We start from the raw sequence: 22028 nt of genomic DNA, 5'->3' as shown, positions 1-22028 counted from the left end.
GCCCAGCCCCGAGGCCACGGGTGATGGGCGGGGGCGGACAGACCCCCGTGTCCCCGTCACCGGTCCTTACCTTGGTGAGCTCCTGCGCGTTGGCGAGGTTGTCCACCGCGATGGCCAAGAAGACGTTGAGGAGGGTGTCTGGGCGCCCCGTCAAGGCAAAGCAGGTCCCAGCGTATCCCCCCCCGCACCAGCCCGGACCCTCCCGAGCCCCCCCAGCACCCCGAGGATACAGTTGCCGAAGAGGGTGAGGACGATGAAGTAGACGGAGAAAACCATCCCCCCCTTGACGCCGCCCTGAGATTTGATCCCGTCGTACATCACCGCGTTCCAGTCTTCGCCCGTCAGGATCTGGCGGGTGAGAAGGAGTCACGGGGGCAGTGGGGACCCCCCCACCCTGGCACCCCAATTCCTCGGGAGCCCCATGGGGGGGTGTGGGGGGTCCTTACCTGAAACACCGTCATTATTGCTGCTGGGAAAGTGTCAAAGTTGGTGGGAGGGGTCCCGTCATCAAAATTGAACCTGGGGGGGGGGAGGATCAGCGGTGGGACCCAGGAGCACAGAGACACCCCCACACCAGGGGGCCAGGGTGGTCCCAGGGGACCCCGTCCCCCGGCCGGTTACTCACTGTCCCCCGAAGAGCTGCATCCCCAAAAGGGCAAAGACAACGATGAAGAGGAAGAGGAGGAAGAGGAGGCTGATGATGGACTTCATGGAGTTCAGGAGGGAGACCACCAGGTTCCTCAGGGAAGCCCAGTACCTGCCAGGGCAGAGCCAGGCTGCGGGGGGGACCGGGGACACGGGGACGGCGAGGGGACACGGGGGTGACAAGGGGACACAGGGACATGGGGGTGATGAGGGGACACGGGGATATGGGGGTGACGAGGGGACACGGGGGTGATGAGGGGACACAGGGATGGTGAGGGGACACGGGGATATAGGGGTGATGAGGGGACACGGGGACAGCGAGGGGACACGGGACGAGAGCTCGGCACCCAACGATGGCTCCGCGCATCCGCACGCTCACTCGTGCTGCCCCTGCGCTCACAAACCCACGGACACAGACAGACCGACGGACGGTGGCACGGAGGGACGGACGGACGGATGGACGGAGCGGTGGTGCCCGACCCGTCAACACTTACTTTGTGACTTTGAAAATGCGCAGTAACCTGAGAGCTCGTAGCACGCTGATCCCGAAGGATGTTCCCGGCTTCACAACAGCCCAGATCACCTCAAAGATGCTTCCGATGATAACCTGGGGGGGTGTCCCTGTCCTGTCCCCATCCCATCTCTCTCCCTGTCCCCAACCCTGTCCCCATCCCTATCCCAACCTCTTCCCCATCCTCGTCTTGTACTCATCCCCATCCCATCCTCATCCTCATCCCACCCCCATCCCATCCCCATCCCATCCCCATCCCCATGCCCATCCCATCCTCATCCCCATCCCCATCCCATCCCCATCCCCATCCCATCCTCATCCCCATCCCCATCCCATCCCCATCCCCATCCCATCCCATCCCCATCCCATCCCCATCCCCATCCCATCCCCATCCCAATCCCCATCCCATCCTCATCCCCATCCCCATCCCATCCCCATCCCATCCCCATCCCCATCCCATCCCAATCCCCATCCCATCCCAATCCCCATCCCCATCCCATCCCCATCCCCATCCCCATCCCATCCCCATCCCATCCCCATCCCCATCCCATCCCATCCCCATCCCCATCCCATCCCCATCCCCATCCCCATCCCCATCCCATCCCATCCCCATCCCATCCCCATCCCCATCCCATCCCATCCCCATCCCATCCCCATCCCCATCCCATCCCAATCCCCATCCCCATCCCATCCCCATCCCCATCCCCATCCCCATCCCATCCCATCCCCATCCCATCCCCATCCCCATCCCATCCCATCCCCATCCCATCCCCATCCCCATCCCATCCCAATCCCCATCCCATCCCCATCCCATTCCCGTCGGCAGCGCCCGGGCCAGGACCAGACTCACGGCACAGTCGAAGCAATTGAAGGACGAGTGAAAGTAAGGCCGCGTCCCCAGCCCGTACATTTTTATAAACATTTCGGACATAAAGAGTCCCAAGAAAATGAATTCTGCATAGTCTGGGGGGGTGGAAAAAGAGAGTGAGGGGGAGCGGGGGGGGCCGGGCGGAGGGGCCGGCGGCGGGGGGGGCACTCACAGAGGAAGTCGGAAAGCCAATCTGGCTGGTCGTAGTGAACGATAGCAACACACAGGGTGTTGAGCGCTACCAGACTGAGCACGGTCCAGTAGAAGGCCTGAGTTTTCACCATGCGGCGGATGTGGAAGCGCATCCTCCGCTCCCGCTTGTGGAAGAAGGTGGCGTTCTCCAGCTTGGCACTTTTGAGGCTGGCGCGGGCGAAGGGGGAGCCTGCGGGGTGCCGGGGGGGGAGCCCCCACCCGTCACCACATCACCCACCACCCCGGCACCCATCACCCCCGCACTGCTCCTCCGCCCATCACCCACCACCCCCCAACCCATCACCCCATCACCCACCACCCCCCAAACCATCCCCCATCACCCACCACCCCCCAACCCACCACCCCATCACCCACCACCCCCCAACCCATCACCCCATCACCCCATCACCCCCCCCACCCATCACCCCATCACCCACCACCCCCCAACCCATCACCCCATCACCCTCCCACCCACCACCCACCACTCCCCCACCCATCACCCCATCACCCACCACCCCCCAACCCATCACCCCATCACCCCCCAACCCATCACCCCATCACCCCCCCACCCATCACCCCCCAACCCATCACCCCATCACCCCCCCACCCATCACCCATCACCCCCCCACCCATCACCCCCCAACCCATCACCCCATCACGCAGCACCTCCCTGCCCTGTCACCCACCACCCCCATCATCACCCCTCCACCCATCACCCCCCAACCCACCCCCCCATCACCGCCCCTGGCCGGGGGCACCCGCGCCCCCACCCACCCACAGAGGAGATGTCGGCCAGCTGCTCCTCGGCATCCTCAGGGCTCAGCAGGTCCGTCTTGCTCTTCTTGATGGTGGCCCTCCGGAGAGCTCCCGCAGGGGCGAGGGGCACAGGGAGGCGAGCGTCACCCGGGGGTCCCCGCCGGGACACTCCCCCCCCCCCCCCCAGGGTGGCTGCCCCCCTGCCGGGACACGCCGGGGCAGGGCACTTACCATCGAAGGGGTGCCGGGGCTCTCCCTCGGTCTCGTCCTCTGCCAGGATCACTTCTTCTGAGAGAAAAGCGAGGGGCTCAGCAGGGTGGGGGGGGACACCCACAGGTGGGGGTCCCGGGGGGGGGGAGGGTCCTGGCCCTCACCCGCCTTGGAGATCCACTCCATGTAGCCGTTGAGCTCCCGCTCGATCTGCTGCTGCCGCCGCAGCTTCAGGAACGCCCGGCGATTCTCCACCCGCTCCCGCTCTTTGGCAAACTCCCTACGGAGCCGGTGTCAGCACGGGGGGGTGGGCACCCCCCCCCTTCCCGCCGAGCCCCCCGCCACTGCTTACCCGGACAGCACCCCCAGCACTAGGTTCAGCATAAAAAAGGAGCCGATGATGATGAGGGGGATGAAGTACAGCCAGTTCCAAGTGTTCCCTGAGGCGTCGTTGCTCTGCAGGGAGGGAAGGAGGGGTCAGCGGTGGGGAGGGGGGGTCCCAAGATCCGGGGGGGTCCTACAAGCTGGGGCAGGGGGGGGCATGGCCCTGTTTCTGGATACAGGCCAAGGGATGGCACCCTGGTGGCACCCCAACCCCCCCGGCCGTGCTCCCCACCCCACGCTGGGACGTGGGGGATACAGCAGGGGGGGCCATGGGAGGACACGTGGGGCTGGGGGGGCCTGGGGAGCCAGGAGGGATGCAGAGCGGAGGGGGGATCCCAGCATCCTTGTTTTGGGGTACCCTCCTGCTCCGCAGCGACCCCTCCCTCTGCTTTTGGGGTGTGTGGGAGGGCTGTACCCCATTTCTCTTCATCCATGTGGGGGTCAGAGCACGGGAACAGCAAACAGGGACCCCCCCACCTTGGGGACGAGCCCTTTTGCAGGGGGGACAACAGGCGGCTGCAATGGGAAAGAGGGGACCCGGGGGGGCGGGGGGACACGGCCCCCCCCGTGGCGGTGCCCATCCCCGTGGCGGTGCCCATCCCCGTGGCGCCGGGGCTCACATAGTAGAGGAGGTCTGTCCACCCTTCCATGGTGATGCACTGGAAGACGGTCAGGACGGCGAAGAGGATGTTGTCGAACTGGGTGATGCCGTAGTTGGGCCCCTCCCAGTACTTCTTGCACTTGGTGCCGTTGGGGCAGATCCGGGCCGGCTCGTCCGTCCCGCAGGGGACTTCCACCTTGATCTCATCTGGGGGGGACACGGACCCGGGGGGTCACCCCTGCCCCCCCCCCCCACCCCAGGGCTGGGTCCACCTGGGAGAGTTGGGGGTCCAGGGTGACCCCACGGGGCTGCCGGACCCCCCCGTCCATGTACCTCCCCCCCCCCCCGCAGGCTCCTTCAGCCCACCCCCACCGCGGTGCTGACACGGCCGCCGTGCAGAAATAGCTCCCGCCAATTAACGGCATCTTCATCAGGGGAGAGAAGTAATTAGGCCGTTCCATATCGGGCGTGGGACATGGGCCCAGGGAGCTGGGGGGGGTGAGGGGGGGAAGGAGACACCCCCCAGCCCCAGTCCAGCCCCACGGCGTCCCCACAGAGGGCTCTGAGCCCTCCCCAGGGGGAAACTGAGGCGGGGGGGGTTAGAGGGGAGGGGGGGCAGAGGGGGGTGTTGGGGGAGGTTTCGGGGGGGGACACACACGTACCCGTCACCAGGTCGAAGCAGGTGGTGTGAAATTTGCCCATATAAAACTCTAATCCTATGATTGCAAAAATGAGGATCGCGAAAAACAGGAGGAGGCCGATCTGCAGCAGCGGGATCATCGCCTTCATGATGGACTTCAGGACGACTTGTAAACCTGCGCCAGACGGGGCTGAGTGGCCACGGGCCCCCCCCACCCAGACACCCCACCCCCCCCGCATCCCCCCGGCACTCACTTGGGATCCCCGAGACCAGCTTGAGGGGCCGGAGCACGCGCACGGCCCGCAGCGTCCGCAGGTCGAACTGGGAGCCCACCGTGGCCAGGATGCTGCGGGCGAGATGGGGGTGGGGGGGTGTCAGCGGGCAGGGACCCCAGCACCACAGCCGGCACCCCGACCCAGCCGGGGACCCCCACCAGCCGTGTCACCACGAGCCACGATGTCCCAGCACGGCCGTACGTCCCCACGGGCCACTGCGTCCCACCACGGACGTGCCCCACGTGGACCACCATGTGCCAGCCTGGCCACATCCCCCCCCATGGGCTGTGCCGTCACGGCCACCAAAAGCCCCCACGTCCCCGCAGAGCCACGCATCCACCACGTGCCCCACGGCTACACCGTCACGGCCACCGTGAGCCCCCACGTCCCCGTCGCACGGCCACGTACCCACGGCCGTGCCATCACGGCCATCACGGCCCCCACATCCCCGCCGCATGGCCACGTGCCCACGGCCGTGCCGTCAGGGCCGGGAGCCGGTGCCGGCAGCGCGGGCGGGAGCGCTGGGCTATATTTAGCCTTTCCGGGCCGAGCGCGGTGGCGCTGCCGGTGCTGATGCCAGAGGCGGGCCCGGCTCAGGGGGGTCGCAGCCCCTGGCCGGCACCAGCCTGTGGGGTCCCCAAGGACCCGGGTGGTGGCAGGGGGACCTGGATGAGCCCTGGGGACCCACTGCCGGCCCCACAGCCGCCTCCGACACCGCGGAGGGTCCCCTCCAGCTGCCCGTCACCACGGCAACCGGACGGCCCCCCCCCCCCCCCCCCCGTTCATCCCCATCATCCCCATTCACCCCCATCGATCCCCATTCACCCCATTGATCCCTGTTACCCCCCATTCACCCCCATTGATCCCCATTCACCCCCATTGATCCCCACCATCCCCATTCATCCCCACTCACCCCCATTCATCCCTGTTACCCCCCACCACCCCCATTCACCCCCATCCATCCGGCCGTGGGTCCCCCCAGTTCATTCATCCCCGGCGACGCCGCGGCTCATTCACACGGGCAGGGCCGGGGCCAGGGCTGGGGCCATGGGGGGGGGGGGTAGGGTGCAAGGAGGGGGGGGGGGAAGTGGGATGCAGGGGGGGAGCTGGGGGGGTGCATGGTGCAGGGGGTGCAGGGGGGACCAAGGAGGGGGTGCGGGGGGAGAGCAGGGTGCAGGGTGGAGCAGGCAGGGAGCGAGGGGTGCAGGAGGGGAGCAAGGGGGGGGGAGCAGGGGGTGCAGAGCGGGAGGAAGCAGCCCGAGTGCACCCCCCCCACCCCGATGCGGCCGAGTGCTTGAGGGGACGCAGGGCACAGCCTGGTCTCCGACCTACAACAGCCCCGCTGGTCTCTGCCTCAGTTTCCCCACTGGCTCTCCCAGCAGTCGGAGGGGTTGGGGCCAGGGTGGCCGTGGCCGGGGGCCAACCCAGGGGCTCCGGGGCCGGGGAGCCGGGGCTGCTGCCGAAGTGCCGGCGGCGGGTGCGGGTGCCGGGCCGGTGAGTGGCGGCGCGGGGAAATATTGTGACAGCGCTAAGAGGCACTTGCTGCCGCCGGGGAAGCGGGACGAGCGCCGCAGGCAATAATTAACGTCTCGCCCGGCCCCAGCCCGCCAGGCACCGGTGACACCCGGGACCACTGGCGGGTGCAGCCCTGAGCACAGGAGCACTGCACACACGTGTACACGCGTGTACATGCGTACGCGTGCGCGCATCCTCTGCATGCGCGCGCCCCACGACGCAGGCGGGGTCCTGCAGCTTGCACGCCTGCACGCACACGCGTGGGTCTGCTGCACGCGGGGAAGGGTGCAGGGCTGACACGCGTGCGCACGCGCAGAGCCGGGGGGTAGCGTCACCCCGCGTCCCCGGGGAGGGCGGGACGGGGACCTCACCCGGTGAGGACGACCACGAAGTCCATCACGTTCCAGCCGTTGCGCAGGTAGGAGCCTTTGTGGAAGGCGAAGCCCAGCGCGATGATCTTGATCCCCGCCTCGAAGCAAAAGATGCCGATGAAGTACGGCTCCGTGTCGTCCTGGGGACCGGGACAGGCGTGAGGCTGCCGGCTGGGGGATGTGGGGGGACCCCCCCTCCCTCCCCTGCGCCCTCCCAGCCCAGAGGGGGCATCCAGGGCGGCCGCTGGCCCCGTGTCGTGTGTGTCCCCCCACACACACACCCCCTCCCCAGGTGCCACGGGGCGGAGGCGGCCACCGCTCCCGGCATGGCCCAGATTCCCGGCAAGGAGGAAACTGGGACACCGGCAGGTCCGGGGGGACCAGGAGCCGTGGCCGCCGGGTGCCGGGTGCCGGCTGTGTGCGGTGCAGGCTGGCAGCCGGCCCCGGTCCTGCCGCCCATGCTGGGGTGCTCGGGGACCCTGGCCGGAGCCCCCCCCGTCAGCCCCGCGCTCACCAGCCGCTCCGACATGGGGGTCTTGTCCTCGTCGGGCAGGTGCTGCTCCAGCGCCAGGACGATGCAGTTCGCGATGATGGTGGCTAAAATCATGTATTCAAAAGGAGTGCGGCGAGTCAAGGAAAAACCCAGCTGGGCCGAGCCCGCGGGGGCTGGGGTCCCCCCCAAACCAGGCCGGTTGGGGAAACCGAGGCAGGAGAGGGGCCGGCGGGGTGCCCAAAGGGAAAGGGGGGTTCGGGACCCCCCTGCACTGGTGGCGGTTGGCAGCAGGGACGCGGGACCCAGCTGCCACCGGCGCCCACGTGCTCTGCGGCTCATTAATTTTCCCATCAAAGGCGCGACCCGGCGGCCTCGGCTCCTCGGCACGAAGCCTCTTGCCCGGCGGGAGCCGGCAGCGATCAAAGTGCCTCGGCAACAGCGGGACCTGGGGGAGACCTACATGGCACCCGCCCAGCACCGCCAGCGCCCGAGCAGGGACTCCATCCTCGTGCGGTGCCGCCGCCGGGAGACGCGCGCGCTTTGGGGTCTGCGTTCGGTGAGCGCATCCCCCCGTCCCGGCCAGCGGTGCCAGGGTGCGGTGACAGCGGCACACCCATGCCCTGCCCCATGGCCGCCCCTCATCCTGCAGCCCCGCGGCAAGTCCTGCGTTACGCGGCCACGGAGTGCGACACCCCCCCCCCCAGTTCACAGCGGTTCGTGCCACCAGCCCCGCACAGCCCCCCCGGTGCCGCAGCCCCCAGGTGCCCCGGCAGAACCACCCCATGGCTGGGGCCGAGGGCTCGGCCGAGGTCGCGCCGATGGCAAGGACGGACGTAAACGGGACCAGATCCTGCTCGCCATCCCTCTGCGGCGCGGCCGAGGTGTGGGGAACAGCCGCTGGCCCCGGTGCCTGATGTGGCACAGCTATCCGGCACGGCACAGCCATCTGGCGTGACTACCTGGCACGGCGCGGCGACCCAGCGCAGCACAGCCATCTGCCTCGGCGATTTGGCGTGGCGACGTGGCCTGGCACGACCGTCCATCATGGCCATCCGTCGTGGCCCAGCCATCTGGCCCGGCACGGTTATCGTGTACGGCTATCTGGCCCAGCACAGCTACGTGGCACGGACATTTGGCATGGCTATCTGGCCTGGCACGGTTATCTGGCATGACAGGGCTACCCGGCACCGCTCAGCTGCCTGGCGTGGCTATTCCACTCAGCCATCCAGCACGGCACGGCTATCCAGCACGGCTATCCGGCACAGTACAGTTATCTGGCACAGCTTTTGGACACAGCACAGCTACCCAGCGCAGCTATCTGGCACAACACGGCTGTCCAGCACAGCACGGCTATCCGGCACAGCTTATCCGGCACGGCACAGCTTATCCGGCACGGCTATCTGGCATGGCACAGTTATCCGGGGCAGCACAGCTCTGGGGCACGGCCATCCAGCACAGTACGGCGATGCAGCACAGCTATCTGGCACAGCTACCTGGCATGGCACGGCTCTCCGGCATGGCACGGCTCTCCGGTTGTGAGGATGTGTGCCAAGGACCAGCTCTGGCCCCCAAGCTGGGGCACGGCCTCACCGGGGGACCCCTGCGGGAGTCAGCCCCTGCGGGAGTCAGCCCCCCGTGCCACGCCGGCCACGAGCGGGGCCGTGCCGCTGCCTGCCGCGGGGAGCCGGAGTGCAGGTGCCCGGCAGGACGGGCTTCGGGGTGCCGTGGGACCATCCCCCCGCCCCGGCCAAACGGAGCCCGCCGCCTCCTCACGCCCGGGCCGTCGTGACAGCGGGGGAGGCACCGCGTGCCCGCGGGATGGAGCCCACAGGGGTTCGGGGTGGGCGGCGCGATGCATCACCTTCCCCGGCCCCCTCCGTGCCCGCCGGCGGGGCTGCCCTCGCCCCCAGAGCCCTGGCACCCCCCCGGCTCCGCTCCCGCCTTGCCGGCAGCCCTGGCCGCCCGGCAGGATGTCAGCGTCGGCCGCCGACCCGCTGCAACAGCACAGCGGCCCTCGCCCGCGGCTCCTCCGCACTCGCCCCTCCCCGCCGCCACGAAGCCCCTTCCCCACCGTACGGCACGGTGACCCGGTTTGCACGCGACAAGCGGGGACACCCGCTCGGTGCCAACGGCAGGACCCGGCATGGCGGGTCTCGGTGTGCCGGCCACCAGGTCCTGCCCCAAGGATGCTACAACCAGGACGGTGCTGCCGGCGGTGCCCATCCTGCTGCGGCACGGCACGGCCACGCACCGGCAGATTTGCTTCCACGCGGCAAACCCACCCGCCCCCCCCCCCTCCATCAGCACCGCCAGGATTTGCTCCCCACGCCGGCAGCACCGTCCCCGCACCGGGGCCGACATTTCGGCGCTGCGCCGGACGCATCCCCCCGCCGCCCATCGCCACAGCACCGCGGCTGCGGCACACATGCCCAGTGGGGCACCGGCAGCACCCGCTGCCTAAACGCTCCCCGGTTCCAGGGGGATCCCCAAAAGGCTCGGGGGAGCCACACGGCAGGGCCAGACCCGGCAGCGAACCCACTACTCCCTCGGCAGCGCCCCGAAACCGCGCGGTGCCCCCCCCAGCCCACGCGGGGCCCTCATGGCCAGGAGGAGCGGTGACAGTGGCCCTTTTTGGGTGACAATGGCCCTTTTTGGGTGCTGCTCCTGGCTGAGGGTTTTGGGGCGCAGGAGGCACCCAAGGGCAGCGGGGCAGGAGCCGCAGCCCCACAGGGATCCCCAAAAATGGCCCCGCACCCCCAAACACCCCAGTGGGCTGGCCCTGGGGAGGGGGGGGACACCCTGAGTCTGGGGGCACCCTGGGGGGATGGGGACAGGCTCTGCTGGCACCGGGGGGCCTGGGGGGGGCTGAGCCCAGCACCGAGGGGTGCCAGGTCAGCTCCCCCCCCCCCCAATTAGGGCACCAGGAGACACTGGTGCAATGGGGCCCCCTACTCCCCAGCCCCCCCAGCATGAGCTGGACCCCCCAAAGCCGCCAGGCAGGGCAGGAGCTGGGGACAGGGACACGGCATGGGGACGGGGACGTGGTGCAGGGCAGGGGATGGGACCCCAGCATGGGGATGGGGACCCCAATATGGGGAACTGGTGGAGGATGAGGATGTGGGGAGCTGATGCAGGACACGGGATGGGGACCCCAATGTGGGTCAGGGGGATGGGGACGTGGGATGGGGACCCCAATGCGGGTCAGGGGGATGGGGACGTGGGACGGGGACCTGGTGCAGGGCAGGGGAATGGGGACACGGCACGGGGATGGGGAGCTGGGGCAGGACATGGGGACGGGGACCCCAATGCAGGTCAGGGGGATGGGGACCCCAGCATGGGGATGGGGACATGGTGCAGGACATGAAGATGGGGACCCCAATGCAGGTCAGGGAATGGGGACCCCAGCATGGAGACGGGGACCCCAATGCAGGACATGGGGACGGGGACCCCAATGCGGGTCGGGGGAACGGGGACCCCAATGCAGGACATGGGGACAGGGACCCCAATGCGGGTCGGGGGGATGGGGACCCCAATGCAGGACATGGGGACAGGGACCTCAATGTGGGTCAGGGGATGGGGACCCCAATCTGGGGATGGGGACCCCAGCATGGGGACAGGGACATGGTGCAGGACATGGGGACCACAATGTGGGTCAGGGGATGGGGACCCCAGCATGGGGACAGGGACCCCAATGCAGGTCAGGGGATGGGGACCCCAATGCAGGTCAGGGGGATGGAGACCCCAGCATGGGGACAGGCAGCTGGCGCAGGACACGGGGATGGGGACCCCAATGCAGGACACGGGGACGGGGACCCCAATGCAGGACACGGGGACCCCAGCACGGGGACAGGGACCCCAATGCAGGTCAGGGGATGGGGACCCCAATGCAGGACATGGGGACAGGGACCCCAATGCAGGACACGGGGACGGGGACCCCAATGCAGGACACGGGGACCCCAGCACGGGGACAGGGACCCCAATGCAGGTCAGGGGATGGGGACCCCAATGCAGGTCAGGGGGATGGGGACCCCAGCATGGGGACAGGCAGCTGGCGCAGGACACGGGGACGGGGACCCCAATGCAGGACACGGGGACGGGGACCCCAATGCAGGTCAGGGGATGGGGACCCCAATGCAGGTCAGGGGACCCCAGCACGGGGACAGGCAGCTGGCGCAGGGCAGAGGGATGGGGACAGGGACGTGGGCCGGGGAGCCGGGTGCAGGGCAGGGGGATGGGGACCCAATGCAGGGCAGGGGGATGGGGACGTGGGCCAGGGAGCCGGGGGCCGGGGAGCGGGCGGCATGCCGCGGGGCCCCCCCCAAAGGATATGGCCATTCGGTGATCTTTTTGGCGTATTTCCTCACCACGTTGTCCTCGCTGAAGAGGAAGAGGGAGCGGTTGACCGTCAGGCAGTTCTGCCGGACGGGGATGGGGTTGTAGAGAGCCATGGTGCGGGCGCGCTGGGCCATCGACTGCTTGTACATCCTCTGCGCCCCGGGGGGGCCGCCCTGCCGCGGGCCCCCAGCACCCCGGCCCCCCACCGTCGTCCCGGGGCCTCCGGTCCCGCCGCCTCCTGCCCCGTAACGGGCCGGCACCTCGTCTCCGAAGCGAGCCATCCTGCAGAGAGCCGGGGCTTACGCTGCTGAGGCCGGCGTCGGCGAGAAGCTCATCACATCCCATGGGCAGCCACCGCGGCGGGGGGGGGCACGGGCCGGGATCCGTCCCGACCGGGCGGGGGGGGGACGCTCAGGCGGCGGGGGGAGCGGTGGGCACCGGCCCGGGCATCCTTCCTCTGCGCCCCCGCGGTGGGGGCCGGTGGGTGCTGCCCCCCCCCCCCCGCGAGCCGGCAGCGGGGACAGGGGGGTGGGGGGGTGCGGGGGGATGGTGCGGCACCCCCGGCGGGGGGGGGGGAGGGGGGGTGGGGGTGGGGGTCCCGCCGCTGCGGCTCCCGGTGCCCGGGGCGGGAGGGGGGGGGGCTGGGGGGTGCCGAGGTGCCCCGATGCAGCAGCGGGGGGGGGGGGGGGGGGGGCGGCGGCAGCTCCCCCAGCGCGGCGGCCCCGGCTGCGCCAATTCCGAGCGGCCTCGGGGAGGGGGGGGGTGGGGGGGGGGGCGGGGGGGGGGGCGCGGAAAAAACCGCGCCCGGTCAGCGCGTCCCGCCGCCCCCGGCAGCCGCCGCCGAGCAGCACCGCGGGGCAGCCCGGAGCATCGGCGGGAGGGGCCAAAAATCCCCCCCCCTCAAAAAAAAAAAAAACAAAAAACCAAAAAAAACCCCCAAAAATCCAAAATCACCCCAAATAAAAATGAGTTAAAAAAAAATTTAAAAAAAAAAAAAAAAACCCGCGGCGGAGGCGGCGGCGCTCTCTGTGTGTCCCCCCTCGGGCACGGGGGGGGCCGGGCGGGGGTCGCCGTCAGCCCCCCGGCAGCAGCGGGGCGGCGGGGCCCATCGGCCCGGGCTGCGGCAGAGCCTCCGCGCTGCTCCTGCTCCTCCTCCTCCTCCTCCTCCTCCTCCCCCCCCCGCCTGCCCGCGGGGCTCTTCCTCCCCCCGCCTCCTCCTCCTCCTCCTCCTCCTCCTCCGCCGCCGCCCGGGTTAGGGCTGAAAACGAGCGGGGGGGGGGGGGGAGCAGGGGGGGGAGGGGGGGCACCCCCGGGGTCGGGGCACGGGGGGGTGGGGGTGGGGCAGCACCCCGGGAGCGCGTGTCCGGCACCCACCGGGCACCCGGCACCGGTTCACCCGCTGCTGGCGGGACGGCGTGCACGGGCGTGCAAAGCCACGGGCAAGGCGGCGTGCACGGGCGTGCAAAGCCATGGGCAAGGCGGCGTGCACGGGTGTGCAAAGCTACAGGCAGGGCGGCGTGCACGGGTGTGCAAAGCTACAGGCAAGGGTCTGCAGGAGCACAGGGCAAGAGTTTGCACGGGTGAGCACGGCCACATGTGAGGGCGTGCACGATCTTGTGCAAGAGCGTACGGGACCACGGGCAGGATGGCGTGCACAGGCGTGCGCAAGCGGGATGGCATGCACGGGTGTGCGCAGCCATGGGCACGGGTGTGCACGACCACGGGACCAACGCACGACACGTGAGGGTGTGCACAGCCACGTGTGAGGGTGTGAGGGACCGCGGGCAGGACAGTGTGCACGGGCGTGCACGATTGCGGGACCAACGCACACCACAGGACAGCGTGTGAGGGCATGCACAACCACATGCAAGGCTGCGGGGACAGGAGCACACCCACGGGCCGACGGGTGCACGAGGCTGTGCACACCCGTGGGGCCAACCTGCACCAGCGCGTGCACAATCTCGCGCAAAACCCCGTGCCCGACCGCGTGCAAGTCCGTACACGCCTGCACGAGCACGGCCCCGTGGCCGACACGCGTGACCACGGGCGCGACCGCGTGCAGGACCCTCACGCAACCCCGGGCTGACACGCGCGGCCGCGTGCACGAGGACGGGTGGCCGCCGGCGAGGGCGGTGACGGGGCCCCGGTGCCCCCACAGCCCCAGGGACCTTCCTGTCCCCGCGTCTCTGGGCCCCGCCGTTAGTTCGTTATCTGGGGTTTTAATTACGCGGCCGGCTGAGGACACGGGACCTGCCCGCCGGCGCCTGCCTCAGTTTCCCACAGGGACGCCCCGCGGTCGCCCCCAAGCCCACCCCGGGGCGCACAGGGGGACGCCGCGGCCAGACCCTGCCGGGGCTGGGGGGTCCCCGGGGAAGGGGGGAGGACGCGGGGGAAGTGGGGGGGGTCAGCGCGGCAGCTTGGGGTCCCCCCGCACCCCCCGAGCCGCAGTCGCTCCCCCGGCGCGGCGGGAAGTAGGTTGCCCGGTGCCCCCAGCCCCGCGCCTGACGTCAGGGCCCTTTGTCCGGGCGCAGCTTTTGTCCCGGCGCCGCGGCCCTGCCACGCGCCCGGCTCAGCACCGCCGGCGAGGGGGAGCGGCGCCGCAGACCCCCACCCTGCTGCGCCCCAAGTCTGGGGGATGCTCGGGGCCGGGGCGAGGCAGGACAGACCCCCCCCACCGCAGCCCCCCGACCGCCACGGCACGGCTTTGCCGTTTCAGCCCCTTTTCCCCCCAAAAGCGTCACCCCGCGCCCCCCACCCGCAGATGACGCCGGAGGGTGTGCAGGGAGCGGTGACGGCGCCCGGCTGCGATGGGGACGCTGTCCCCGTGCCCACCTGTGCCCCCCACCACCGGCGACCGGGGGACACCCCCTGCGCCCCCCGGCTGTGCCGGGCTGTGCCGGGCTGTGCCGGCGGTGCGGGGTTGCAGCAGCCCTTGGCGGCAGCGCCGGCTCCGGCCGAACCGCAGATGCAGCAGCGAGGAGCCGGAGCCAGGCCCGGGGGGGTGTTGGCAGGGCCGGGGGGTGGCCCGGGGGTCCCATCCTGTCCTGGCACTGGAGGATGCACCGAGCGTGGACGGTCTCAGCCCCCACATCCGACGTCGAGCTGGGAGCGCTGCCGGCCCCACGGCCACAGCGCCGCCACCATGGCCCTTCCCCAGCCCCATGGCCGGGACGCGACGCCGCGGGGACGGTCCCCCCCAGGAGGGACCCCGAGCGTCACCTCTGAGGGCTGGGGACCCCGACACACCCGGTGAGGGGGAGCCGGGGGGACCCTCACCGTCTGCGCACGGCCTCGCACGCGTGTGCACGCCCCAGGATGCGTGTGCAAGGCCCGACGCCCGCACCGGCCCGGCACGTGTGCGCACCGCAGGCAGGCGCGTGCCGGCAGGGCAGAGCGCGGGGGGTTAACGCGGGCAGCGCTGCCAGACTCCGGGCTCAGCACTTTCCCGCTTTTCCCTGGCCGGATGCCGGAGCCAGGGGCCAGCACCGGAGCGGGTGCCAACGCCACGCGTGTGCCCGGCCGTGGGGACACCCACCCCCCCACCGGTTCCCGTCACCCCGGTGGGTCCCAGACCCCCGCAGCCAACCCCGGCTCCATGGGGCAGGATGCGGCCGCAGGCCCTGGCCGCGTGCCCCCATGCCGCCGGCACAGATGGGCGTCCCACGGTGCCGGCAGCCGGTGGTGGGCACTGCCGGGCACCGCAGCCCCTCGGCCCCGCGCTGGATCCGGCCCCGTGGCCAGAGGGGGTTTTCTCCAAGGCCGGGGGGGGGGGAAGGGGCCGGAGGAGGGAGAAGCCGGCCCAGGGGGCTGGGGGGAGGCTGGATGCGGCCGCGCAGCAGAGCCGGGATGCCCCCGGTCGTGCCAGCCCGGTCACCCCTCTGCGGCCCGCATCCTGCACCGCCTCCGAGTCCGGCACCTCCAGGCTCTGCAGCCCTGGCTCATTTCCCCCCGCCCCAGCACCGGGGTTTTGTCCTCGGTGGCCGGATCCTGTGGCCGCGCGTGTGTCGTCCCCCCCCGGGGGGCTGGCGAAACCGGGCCTGGGGCTCCCACCGCGCTCGCACTCCATCCCTGCGGCGAGCCGGGGTCGTGCCGGGCAGCCCAGGGGCATCGCGGGGACGCATCCCTGCTCCCCAGAGATTTGCAAAGCTCGGCGCATTCCTGGCGCTTTCGGGGGGTCCTGGGTCAGCAGCCGCCCCCCCCCCCCCCCCTTTCCCGCACGGATCCTGCCCGGCCCCGCGAGAAAATTAATTTCTGGGACACGAGGGACGGGGACACCGCGATGGTCCCACCGGGGCACGGGACCCCCCAGCTCCGTCTGTCCGGCTGCCCCGGGTGCGGGGACGCGGCGGCGCAGCAGCTCCCGGTGCTCGTTAGCGTTTCCCTGTGATGAGGCAGCTGCCGCCCGCTGCGGCCGGGAGCTCGATGCCGCCGTGATCAGAGGCCGCCGGGGCCGCGCTGGCGCCCGCTGGGTCGCGGTGACGGTGGGAAAGCGGGTGTGCGCCCGGCACGGCGGCGGGGACAGGGACCCCTCGGTCCCCCTGGGGACCCCCACCCGGTGACAGGGACCCCTCCGTCCCACCAGAGACCCCCACCGTGGGGATGGGGACCCCTCGGTCCCCCTGGGGACCCCCACCCGGTGACAGGGACCCCCTCCGTCCCACCAGAGACCCCCCACCGTGGGGATGGGGACCCCTCCGTCCCCCTGGGGACCCCCGCCCAGTGACGGGGACCCCTCTGTCCCACCAGAGACCCCCACCGTGGGGACGGGGACCCCTCGGTCCCCCTGGGGACCCCCGCCCAGTGATGGGGACCCCTCTGTCCCACCAGAGACCCCCACCGTGGGGACGGGGACCCCTCGGTCCCCCTGGGGACCCCCGCCCAGTGATGGGGACCCCTCTGTCCCACCAGAGACCCCCACCGTGGGGATGGGGACCCCTCCGTCCCCCTGGGGACCCCCGCCCAGTGATGGGGACCCCTCTGTCCCACCAGAGACCCCCACCGTGGGGATGGGGACCCCTCTGTCCCCCTGGGGACCCCCGCCCAGTGATGGGGACCCCTCCGTCCCGGCCTCCTCCGTCCCCACGTGCCCCTCTCCCCCCTGCACCCCCTTTTTTAAGGACCCCAGGAGCCACCCACGAGCTCGCTGCTGGGGGGGAACCCCGGGGTCTGTTAAAGGGGCTTGAAATAATTAACGGCTTTAATTAAACCGGGGGGGGGGGGCTGGGAATGGTGGAGTGTGAGCGGGGGGGGACCGACCCTCCCGGGGGGGGGGGGCTGGGGGGGGGACCCCGGTGTCCGGGTGCCGGGGGGGGAAGGGGCAGGGGGGGGGGGGGATGGGGGGGCACACGCGTGTGTCGGGGGGGGGATGGGGGGGCACACGCGTGTGTCGGGGGGGGATGGGGCGCTTCCCTTGGCTGCGGGTTCGCCCGAGGACAGCGGGGGGGGGGGGGAGGAGCCCGCGGGGACGGCGCTGCCGCTGCCGGGGGGGGGGGGGGGCGGCACCGGGGGGTTGGGGGGAGCTCTGGTTACCGCGGGCATCCGTGGGGCTGGTTTGCCATGGGCCCCGGTACCATGGCAGCCGGGGGTACTGTTTTTAGGGAGCCCCGTTGCCACGGGCGGGCCGCGGGTCCCGTTGCCATGGGCCCCGTTGCCATGGGCCCCGTTGCCATGGGCAGCCGCAGGTGACCGCGCTGCGGCGCCGGAAGCGGGCGGGAGCGCACGTGGCGCGCACTGCGCAGGCGCGGGGGTTGCGGGAGGGGCGTGGTCTCCCCTGTCGGCTCCGCCCCTCCCTGTCGGCGGCGGTGACGTCTACTCGCCGCCGAGTGACGTAGCGGAAGAGGCGGGGCTCGAGCAGCGGAGCAGGAAGAGGTCGGTGGGGAAGGGGGGGCCGGGTCCCGGCACCGACCGGTGACGTGTGGCTGCGTAGAGGGGGGGGGGGCCTGTCCCGGTACGGACCGGTCACCGGTAACGGGGGGGGGGGGCCTGTCCCGGTACGGACCGGTCACCGGTAACGGGGGGGCCTGTCCCGGTACGGACCGGTCACCGGTAACGGGGGGGGCCTGTCCCGGTACGGACCGGTCACCGGTAACTGGGGGGGGGCCTGTCCCGGTACGGGACCGGTCAACCGGTAACGGGGGGGCCTGTCCCGGTACGGACCGGTCACCGGTAACGGGGGGGGCCTGTCCCGGTACGGACCGGTCACCGGTAACTGGGGGGGGGCCTGTCCCGGTACGGACCGGTCACTGGTAACGGGGGGGGGGCCTGTCCCGGCTCCCTCCAGCCCCCCCCGGTGACGGCGGCTCTTCGTCCCCCCCCAGGTCCCGCCTGTCCCGGTCCCGCGGCACAGGAGCCCCTCGGCCATGGTGAGTGGGGCCGGACGCTGACGGCGTCACCGCGGGCCGTGCTGAGGTCACCGCGGCCGTGCTGAGGTCACCGCGGCCACGCTGGGGTCCCCGTCGGCTCCAGCACCCCATTTCCCCCCGCAGGGCGAGCGCAAAGGCAACCAACAAGTACTACCCCCCCGACTTCGACCCGGCCAAGGTGAGGGCTCGGTGGGGGACGGGGACACCCGGCTCGGGGCTGGGGGGCTGGGGGGCGCCGGGCCGGCTGACCCCCCCTCTGCTCCCCCCCCGGCAGCATGGCTCCCTCAACAAGGACCACCACAGCCACCCGCTGCGGGAGAGGGCCCGCAAGCTGGCCCAGGGCATCCTCGTCATCAGGTGAGGGGCGACGCGGGGACGGGGACACCCCGGGACGTCCCTCCCCCAGCCCAGGGGCTCGGCCCCCCGCGGGTCGCGGGTGACGGCGCCATGCGCGTGTGCGTGTCCCCCCCCTTCCTCCCCCCAGGTTCGAGATGCCGTATAACATCTGGTGCGACGGCTGCAAGAACCACATCGGGATGGGTGAGATCCTCCCCCACCCCACGTCCCTTCCCGGGGCTTCCGCGTGTCCCCGACGCGGCGGGGTGGGGGGGGTGGGGGGCCTGATCCGCCGTTTTCCCCCCCTCGCAGGCGTCCGCTACAACGCGGAGAGAAGAAGAAAGTCGGCACCTACTACACGACGCCGATCTATAGGTGGGTGCGGCGGGCCGCGTTCTCGCCCGGCGTGCGCAGCCCCGGGGGCGCAGGGACCCCCACCCCCGACCCCGTCCCCGTCCGCAGGTTTCGGAGGAAATGTCACCTCTGCGTCAACTACATCGAGATGCAGACGGACCCGGCGGGCTGCGACTACGTCATCGTCAGCGGGGCTCGGCGCAAAGAGGGAACGCTGGGACATGCGGGATAACGAGCAGGTCCTGCCCACCGGTGAGTTCCGCTCCCCCGCCGCGATTCCCGGTTTGGAGAGGGGCGTCCGGCGAGTCCCCTCGCTGTCCCCTGTCCCAGAGCTGGGAGGAGAAGGAGAAGCTGGAGACGGACGCCATGTTCCGGCTGGAGCACGGCGTGGCCGACCGGGGCGACGCTGCAGCGAGCCGTCCCACGCTGGCCAGTCTGCAGGAGGCCCAAAACGCCTGGAAGGACGATTTTGCCCTCAACAGCCGCCTCCGGAGGCGTTTCAGGGTGAGAGAGATTCCGGGGAGCCCCGCAACACCCTGCCCGCACCCGGGGAGGGGGGGGGGGAAACGACGTGGTGGGGGGCTGACCGGACCCCTCGTCCCCTTCCGCCAAGGAGGAGAAGAAGACTTTGCGGGAGGAAGAGGAGGAGGCGGCGGCGCTGCAGGCAAAGGCCGGGCTGAGCATCCCTCTGGTTGCGGGAGGCGGAGGAGGACCGGCGGCTGGCCGCGTTGCTCAAGTACCACAGCCCCGACTGTGCGTGGGGGGGGGGCCTGGGGGGGGGGAAACGAGGAAACGAGGGGGCGTCTGTGACCCCCAGCCGGTCCCTGTCCCCCCCCAGCCTACGAGGAGAAGCAGAGGATGAAGCGGACAGAGATCTCCAGCCGCTCCTGGTTCCCCCCGGCCGTTGGCGGCGGCAGAGCCGGCGAGGCGCTTCGGAAGCTGGGCCTGGGGGGGCGAGCGCTGTGGGGCCGGGGGGGCACCCCCGCCACCCCCACCGGCCTGGGCATCGTCCGGCGCCGCTCCGGAGAGGGACCCGAGGGACCGGCGGAGCCGGGGGGGCCGGAGCAGGGCGAGACCGCCCCCCACAGCCCCCCCGCAGCCCCCAGCGAGCCGCAGGGGGGGGGTGACCCCGGGACGGCCCCCCACGCAGACCCCCCGGCCCCCCTCGCCGCTTCCCTGGTCGCCGATTATTCGGACTCGAGCTCCGAGGCGGAGAGCGCCTGAGCCGCCTGTCGGGGCCCGACCCCCCCCCCCCCGGCTGGTCCTGGGGGTCCCTGAGCCCCCCCCGTGTGTGTCTGTGTCCCCCCCCGTAATTTATAACACCCCCCCCGGCATTAAAAGGCGTTGGCAGCCCCGGCACGGTCGTGTCCCTCCGCTCCTTCACCACAGCGTGCGTTACCCCCCCCCCCATCACGGGACCCCCCCGGCACGGTGACTCCAGCGCGGTGGCACCGGGGGGGGGGTCCCCCCACTCTGTCCCCTGAGCTCGGGGGGTCCCTCTCTTGCCCCCAGCCCCCAATTCCCCCCAGTTCCTCCCAGTTCTCCCCAACCAGTGTCTGGGCGGGGGGGGGGGGGGGCAGGAAACACCGGCACGTCTTCCGGCGCGGCCATGAGCCTGGAGGCCATCCGGTACCGCCGCGGGTCCCTCGCCATCCTCAACCAGCTCCTGCTGCCGGAGCAGCTCCGCTATGAGCCCGTGGCCAGCGTGGAACGCGCCTGGGAGGCCATCCGCGCCATGGAGGTGAGCGGGGGGGGGGACATACGGACACACCCCCCCCCCCATGGCCCCGCACGGTGTCACCAAACCGTGTCCCCCACCGTGGGGCCGGTTACGGATCCGGCAGGTACGGGGAGCCCCGGCCATCGCCCTGGTGGGGTGCCTGAGCCTGGCGGTGGAGCTGGCGGCCGGCGCGGGGCCGACGGGGGACGCGGCGGAGCTGGAGACCTTCGTGGGCGAGCGGCTGCGGTTCGTGGTGACGGCGAGGCCGACCGCGGTCAACCTGGGCCGCGAGGCCCAACGCCTGCGTGACTTCGTGCGCCGGAGGGTCCAGAGCCCTGACGTCACCCGCGCAGGGGCTGCGGGAGAGGTACGGGGGGGGGTGCTGGGGTTCCCCTGGGGGGGTTGGGAGAAGTTGGGGGGGTATTGGGGTCCCCTGAGGGGGGTGGGAGAGGTGTGTGGGGGGTATTGGGATCCTGGGGGGGGTTTGGGGTGCTGGGGGGGGGGGTTGGGGGGGGTGGTGGGGTCCCCTGGGGGGGTTGGGAGAGGTGTGGGGGGGTATTGAGGTCATGGGGGGGGTTTGGGGTGTCAGGGACAGGTAGGGGGGTATTGGGGGTTCCTAGGGCGGATTTGGGGTGCTGGGGAAGGTGGGGGGGTGCTGGGGTCACCTGCGGGTATTTTGGGGGGTTGGGAGAGGTGGGGGGAGTATTGGGATCCTGCGGGGGGGGTTGGGGTGCCGGGAGAGGTGGGAGGGGGTGTTGGGGACCCCTGGGGGGATTTGGGGTGTCAGGGAGAGGTTGGGGGGGTATTGGGGGTTCCTAGGGGGGATTTGGGGTGCTGGGGAAGGTGGGGGGGTGCTGGGGTACCCAGCAGGAGTTTTGGGGAGATGGGAGAGGTGGGGGGGGTGCTGGGGTCCCCTGGGGGGGAATTGGGGTGTCAGGCAGAGGTATGGGGGGTGCTGGGCTCCCCGGGGGAATTAGGGTGTGGGGAGAGGGAGGGGGGAAAGTTGGGGTCCCTGGGGGGGATTTGGGGTGTCGGGAGAGGCGTGGGGGGGTGCCGGGGTGCCGTGGGGAGTTGCGCGGTGCCGGTCAGGTGCCCAGGTTCTCCCCCACAGCATCATCGAGCACATCGAGGGGCTGCTGGAGAAGGACCGGGGGGACAACCGCAGCATCGGGGCGCACGGGGCCCGGCACATCCTCCAGCGCGTCCCCGAGGGCGGCGTCACCCTCCTCACCCACTGCAACACCGGCACGCTGGCCACCGCCGGCTACGGCACCGCGCTGGGTAGGCGGCGGGGAAGGGGGAGAACCGGGCGGCCCTGACGTGTCGCGTGTGTCGTGTCCCCCCCCCAAAAACGTGTCCCCGTTGTCCCCAGGCATCGTGCGGGCGCTGCACGGGCAGGGCCGGTTGGCGCGGGTGTTCTGCACCGAAACCCGGCCCTACAACCAGGGCGGCCGGCTGAC

At 71.1% G+C, this 22028-nt stretch overlaps 3 protein-coding genes across 5 annotated transcripts in view; 2 read left to right on the top strand and 1 right to left on the bottom strand.

The window, feature by feature from the left end:
• CACNA1A (calcium voltage-gated channel subunit alpha1 A) overlaps positions 1-12219 on the bottom strand; it is a 32160-nt gene extending 19941 nt beyond the window's left edge. For 2 of the 3 annotated variants that reach the window (XM_075738072.1, XM_075738071.1), the window contains exons 1-16: positions 11826-12219; positions 7483-7565; positions 6969-7108; positions 5062-5153; positions 4830-4982; positions 4187-4374; positions 3535-3638; positions 3347-3462; positions 2991-3260; positions 2197-2406; positions 2007-2119; positions 1140-1252; positions 626-757; positions 447-519; positions 231-348; positions 71-138 (exon numbers count right to left, since the gene is read on the bottom strand). In XM_075738072.1, the coding sequence (XP_075594187.1) occupies positions 71-138; positions 231-348; positions 447-519; positions 626-757; positions 1140-1252; positions 2007-2119; positions 2197-2406; positions 2991-3260; positions 3347-3462; positions 3535-3638; positions 4187-4374; positions 4830-4982; positions 5062-5153; positions 6969-7108; positions 7483-7565; positions 11826-12141 (2289 nt within the window). In that variant the 5' untranslated portion in view covers positions 12142-12219. Of the gene's footprint in view, positions 1-70; positions 139-230; positions 349-446; positions 520-625; positions 758-1139; positions 1253-2006; positions 2120-2196; positions 2407-2990; positions 3261-3346; positions 3463-3534; positions 3639-4186; positions 4375-4829; positions 4983-5061; positions 5154-6968; positions 7109-7482; positions 7590-11791 lie in introns of all 3 variants that reach the window. The other variant, XM_075738073.1, reaches the window with a different exon arrangement.
• A 5342-nt stretch (positions 12220-17561) lies between these two features.
• Positions 17562-20269, top strand: YJU2B (YJU2 splicing factor homolog B). Its single transcript, XM_075738094.1, is given in 13 exon segments — positions 17562-17664; positions 18114-18158; positions 18282-18336; positions 18433-18515; positions 18643-18698; positions 18807-18823; positions 18826-18869; positions 18957-19056; positions 19058-19104; positions 19181-19352; positions 19462-19542; positions 19544-19601; positions 19687-20269. Coding segments are annotated over 9 exon segments (954 nt in total). The 5' UTR covers positions 17562-17664; positions 18114-18158; positions 18282-18336; positions 18433-18515; positions 18643-18649; the 3' UTR covers positions 20073-20269.
• A 43-nt stretch (positions 20270-20312) lies between these two features.
• Positions 20313-22026, top strand: MRI1 (methylthioribose-1-phosphate isomerase 1; the record flags this gene model as incomplete). Its single annotated transcript, XM_075737989.1, has 4 exons — positions 20313-20589; positions 20693-20935; positions 21666-21849; positions 21941-22026. Coding segments are annotated over exons 1-4 (645 nt in total), but the record flags the coding sequence as incomplete, so codon positions are not given.
• Positions 22027-22028: the final 2 nt, after the last annotated feature.

Source organism: Balearica regulorum, chromosome 30, assembly GCF_011004875.1.
Source record: "Balearica regulorum gibbericeps isolate bBalReg1 chromosome 30, bBalReg1.pri, whole genome shotgun sequence".
NCBI lineage: Eukaryota > Metazoa > Chordata > Aves > Gruiformes > Gruidae > Balearica > Balearica regulorum.
Note: the sequence above shows the minus strand (reverse complement) of the source record. Positions and strands in the feature narration are given on the sequence as shown.